The 5,658-nt window shown below is 34.0% G+C and overlaps 2 protein-coding genes across 3 annotated transcripts; one reads left to right on the top strand and one right to left on the bottom strand.

The window, feature by feature from the left end:
- The first annotated feature begins 1,274 nt into the window (after positions 1 to 1,274).
- On the top strand, positions 1,275 to 5,642 carry LOC116348199. Of its 2 annotated transcripts, XM_031779112.1 has the most exons (4): positions 1,275 to 2,302; positions 2,377 to 4,190; positions 4,337 to 4,630; positions 4,695 to 5,642. In XM_031779112.1, the coding sequence occupies exons 2-4, from the start codon at positions 3,603 to 3,605 to the stop codon at positions 4,896 to 4,898; spliced, it is 1,086 nt and encodes a 361-aa protein (XP_031634972.1). In that variant the 5' UTR covers positions 1,275 to 2,302; positions 2,377 to 3,602; the 3' UTR covers positions 4,899 to 5,642. The 2 variants fall into 2 exon arrangements, with proteins under 2 accessions (XP_031634972.1, XP_031634971.1); XM_031779111.1 differs by having other exon boundaries at positions 1,275 to 4,190.
- LOC116348200 lies at positions 2,981 to 5,457 on the bottom strand. The gene is made up of 2 exons (XM_031779113.1): positions 5,320 to 5,457; positions 2,981 to 5,237 (listed from the first exon to the last, which is right to left on the bottom strand). The coding sequence occupies exons 1-2, from the start codon at positions 5,452 to 5,454 to the stop codon at positions 5,070 to 5,072; spliced, it is 303 nt and encodes a 100-aa protein (XP_031634973.1). The 5' UTR covers positions 5,455 to 5,457; the 3' UTR covers positions 2,981 to 5,069.
- Positions 5,643 to 5,658: the final 16 nt, after the last annotated feature.

Raw genomic sequence — 5,658 nt, forward strand, 5'->3', positions numbered from 1 at the left:
TAATGTATACAAATATTGCGATAATAAATGTAAATTGGGAAATTTTTAAATCGATTTTTCCCACTTTTCCGATGGGAAATCGTGAAAAATAAGCAAAATGTTGACTCCCGTAGAACAACACCTCAGTGGTTCGATGGCCTAAAGTCCAAATCCAGTTGAAATCTGCTGATCCATTGATTCTCAGGATTTGACCTGGATTCCAGAACTTCCATAATGTAATTACAATTAAAAATACATACAATTACAAGAAGAATGGATTTTTTATAGAATATCTTTATGGAAGTTTTAGAATTCAGGTCAAATCCTGAGAATTCATGGATCAGCCAAATTACACCGGATTTGGACTTTAGGCTATTTTCACAATTTCCCATCGGAAAAGCGGGGAAAATCGATTTAGAGTTTTCCCAATTTACATTTATTATCGCAATATTTGTTTACATTCAGAAAATAAATTTCCATAAATTACGAACGAACGAACGTGTTCGTTGTTCGTTGTTCGTTGTTCGTTGTTCGTACGAACATATGAACGAACAATCCGAACAATTCATTTTCTACGAACGAACGAACGAACAAAATATACATTGAAAACGAACGAACGGTTCGTTCGTTGGTGTTCGTGGACAGCTATGTTTCAAGTGATGAAGAATAAAAAAAAATCATAAATAATGAGAACAATATCTCAAACAAAATTAATGTTTTACGTAGGCTGCTCCATATATTTCTAGAAAAGCATATACAACGCAATCGTTTTTTATCAAAAATGGCTTTATTGTTTTTCAAAGTATTCGCCATGATGGTCGATACACTTTTGCATACGCTCGAACCACTTGCCGTAGCATTCATGCCACTCCGAAACCGATATCTCCAAAACGTGTGTTTTGAACGCATCAACTGCTTCTTCTGGCGTCGAAAATCGTTGACCTCGGAAACAAAAAGAAATCGTTGGGTGCTAAATCAGGACTGTACGGTGGATGACCCATTAATTCGATCTTTTGAGCTGTCAAATATTCAGTTGTGTGATGAGATGTGTGAGAGCTCGCATTATCATGATGAAGAATTATTCTGCGACGGTGGGTTTTTTTTCTTAATTCACCAAATACTTCTGGCAAACAAATGGTGGTGTACCAGTCAGAATTGACTGTTCTACGATCCTCTAGTGGAACTGTTGCCACATGTCCACTAATTGCGAAAAAACAGGCGACCATTTGCTTCGCAACACTTCGAGCTCGAACAACTTTCTCGCACCGCGGTTATATTTGTTGAGCATTTCTTTGCACCAATTCACACGAGCTAATTTTTGGTCATCGGTCAATTTATGTGGAATCCAACGAGAGCAAATCTTTTTTACGGCCAAATGTTCATGCAAAATCGTGTGTATGCTTCTCATACTAATGCCCAAGGATGCCTCAATCTCACGGTATGTGTCATGACGATCCTGCTAATTGGCCCATTCAGAATATATTCGAATTCTTTCATTCGTTTCATTAACGCAAGTACGCTTCGGACGCATCCTTAATTATAAAATACGGAAAAAATAGAAACAAATCGATACATATTCGTACAATATCGAAGAAAGATCTTGGACAACAAACAAGCGGAACAGAACATAACCAAACTTCAAAAAGCAAAGAAAAAAAAAATTGAACATGTGCCGAAAAAATCCGAAAATCACCAATCAATTTAGAAATACTCATCAATTTGCAATCAATAGCGATAATTTATTTTCGAAACACGACAAAACATGAATTTACCTGATTTATTTTGGGACTTTGATGAATTAATGCACAGGAAAAATTGAAAAATTGTTCCGTTGGTCCAATTGACAATTGCGTCTCAATTTCTTTGATCGTTTAGATGATGAAATTATCAAACACGTTTTTTAAAGTTAAGAATATTTTCCAATTTGTTATCAATTTGTTTGAAATCACGACAAAATATGAATTAATTCGATAATTATTGAGTTTTATCTGATTTTGAGCACACTAAAAATTAATTACGGTTTTTTCCGCCTTTGAGACTAAATTATTTCAACTAATCCAATTGGAGTTCGCTGTGTAAATGCGAAAGATTATTTGACATTTCGTAATAACAATGCCGACAAACTAGCTGCTACTGTGTATGTGTATGTATCGTTGTTGAAATGGTTATGAGCAAAAAAAAGTCATAAACACAAAAGTCATCGATGCCAAAATATTTACATCAAATTCAGGGACAGGCGTTGCTGTAATGACCACCAATTATCGTATATTCCTTATAAATAGTATAAAAGAGCCGAAAAATCGACAATTGCCCGAAATGCCAAGTGAATATCATCACCCATACGTTCGATTAAGACTAACTTTGATGGTACTTACTTTTGATTTGATTTATTTACAGAATCGATACTCGATCCAACGTGTTGGATTATTATCAATGAAGATCGAAATACATGCAGTTTGGTTGTACGTGAACATGAATTGTTCAAATTAAGCCAGGGATATAGTGTGTGTTCCGTACAAACGGTATCCATTGAAAATGAATTTAAAAGTATTTTCGCAATGTCCGTTTCGTATAATCATCGATTTTTGGCATTGTATGTATACAAATAACGGCATCGTTTGGATGGGAACGTCTGATTTGCAAACAAAATACTGTGAATTTAAAACAAATCAATCTGAAAAACCAAAGCAAATTGAATGGTGATTGTGCTTCATTTGTTTTACGATAGATACGATCATTTTTATGGATCTTTAAGCTTGATTCGAGCTGCATACTTTGGCAAAGCATTTATTGCCAGCCATAATCCAGATAAATACATTGAAACATGTCGATACTAAAATCGGAATACCTTTAACATATGCACAGTAAATTTGATCATGAATTTATTTTATCATATTAACGAACATCAACGTCACATTCCATGAAATGTCAAATCTACACGAACCAAATGTTGTCAAAAGTATTTAAGTAAGAGATGGGCGCGTAAATGTGGCGGCGCCACTAGTAAAAAATTGCTTTACTGCGAATGTACGGCTACTATGCAAGATAAAAAAATAATAATAAAATCACCTTTCGTCGTTGCTACTGATGTCGTATGTCGGTTCACTGCATCACGTTATCGCCGTGACGTTATTCCGATGCAATCTCAATTTTTGTCAGCAATCTGTTTAATGTTGCGCTTTTTGTATCTTTCATATGGTGTGGTCAGGCTACATAGTATCTAAGAATCCATTTTCAATCAACACAGACACACAAAATCTCCATTCACATACATTTCTGTTTCCATCATCATCATCGTCATTTGAAAATCTCGTAGTCAATAGATATGGAATATATCGATTGGAGACTATGTTTAATTCAGTCATTACTCAGCTATAAGTGCTGAATAACATACTCTCCTAACGATATATTCAATAGATATTAGAATTTATGTGAATAATGATAATGGAACAGAATGGAAAAAGGTTCTTTTGGTAAGTACTTTTTATTTCTTAGATGGTAAAGTACTCTACGTACTTATTATACATCAAACTCTGTCTCGCAAGTATGAAAATATGCTAACCTCACAAATTCAATAAAAGAGTTTGAATCGAATTGTTGAAATTTGAAAGTTGTGACATAGGATGTTCCGAATAATTTCCAAATTAAATTTCCAAAGATGTTTGGCGATTCAACGAATGGCCCAGTTTTGTTCAGTGAAAAATGAACATCCAGATGTCGCAGAGCAATTGCAAAGAGTGAGCAATTATTATAGAGAGTCTGATCGTCACAATATGTTTAAAAGGAACTCTGGATTCGTTTATAAGTTTGACAACGAAACAAGAAACCTTGTGCAATGTCCAATTGATGATCAAAATATCGAGTTGGATGATATTAATGATAAATTAATACATGCATTCAGCAATATGTTGACTAAAAGCCAAGAAAATAATATTCAACTGTCCGATAAAGGATTTGATCAGTTTATCGATGATTTTTGTGATCGAATGGAACAATTCACATTGAATGAAGTGATTCGTGCGATGCAAATATTTGCCAATTATCCATTGAACGTGAGTGTGGTTCGACAACGAAACGGAGTTGAGTTATTTTATGCGTTTGATCAAGCTTGTTCAACGCGTTCAAGATATTTACTAGCATCACAATTGTTGTTTATAAGTAGTATTTGGTTATCTATTCCTTGCTCCAAACAAACGCATTTTTCAACAATGGTAACGTATAATTCTTGTTGATTCTTTTTTGATTATAATAATTATTTTCGTCATTCAAATTCATAATACTAATTAGTATATTGATTATTTTCTATTATATACTAAATATTTTTTTATTATCCATTCTTTTCTGATTCTTCTCTTAGGTACCGCGTATACTTAATCGATACATGAAAGGCATGAATGCATCCGAATTAGCACAGGCATTTTTGTACATCAATTGCTGGCAAAAACCAATTGAGGACATTCGCGCATTTGAAAATGTTTTTGAAAATGTTCTCGATGATATGACTATAGAAGAATTTGCAACAGTTTTGTGGACATTCATTCGTTTGGACACTAAAATTGAAAAGCAGGAACTTCGTAAAAAGTACTTTGATTTTTTGGCGAAAAAAGATCTCAATCAATTGGCTGACACCGAATTATTGAAAGTATTAACTGTAAGTATATATAGTGTTCGAGAACTTATTGAGGTTGAAATGTAAATTTTCATTTTGATTTCAGATAACATCACGGATAATTACATTGAACATTGCAAAATCAGAACAATGGACAAAAATTGTACAGAATTTGAGAAAATCGCTTAGCTGCGCATCTTTGAAAAAATGTATTTTAATTTCAAATGTTGGCATATCAGTGAGAGCATTCGACGATGATATAAATTGGCATTTGTTCAATCGATGTTTGAACAATCGGCATGAACTGTAAGTTTAGCGGTTAGATAATACGGAAGTCCACGCTGAATAGCCAGACTTCATGATAAGAACTATTAACATTGTTCCTTAAATTAAACAAAATTTAATTTTTCATTTATTTGTTTGATTGATTGATTGTTGATTTGTTGAATGAGCGATGTGCAGTGTGTGAACGATGCTATTCTCAGTTTTCGCCATCGTCGTCGCTACCGCTACCGCTATCATTACTATCATCACTGTTGTCTGACAATTCACTGTTGCTCAAATCGATTGCATCTTCTTCGCTGCTTGACGACCACCATGACTGATCCGAATCGTATTCAGCTTCAATGGAATTTTTTGATGTTTGATACTGAAATGTAAACAAAAAAATCAAATTCACTTTACACATCACATGAATTCGAAAATTGTATTCAACAAATAATGCAGCTCACCTTTTGTTGCTTTTTACGCTTATTTTCTTCAAATTGTTTGAAGCGTCGCTCTGCATGTTGATCTTGTATCTTGGCATCGACTGTGAATGCATCTGGCAATTTTATTCCAAATAGTTCATGATGACCTAAATACATATATGATGAAAATTGAATATTAGATTCAAAGTTATATAAAAAAATAAATGATTCACTGTAAACATACCGCGAAGTCGAAATTTTCGACCGGCATTAGTGTCTCGATTTAATGTAACCGAACAGACTTTTGTCGTATCACCAATATCATCATCATTTCGTATGTATTTCCATGCGATGACATCTAGGCGCCGACGTCGCAAATGT

The sequence above is a fragment of the Contarinia nasturtii genome, unplaced genomic scaffold (assembly GCF_009176525.2).
Source record: "Contarinia nasturtii isolate CC-2019 unplaced genomic scaffold, AAFC_CNas_1.1 Cnas_scaffold_2348, whole genome shotgun sequence".
Taxonomy (NCBI): domain Eukaryota; kingdom Metazoa; phylum Arthropoda; class Insecta; order Diptera; family Cecidomyiidae; genus Contarinia; species Contarinia nasturtii.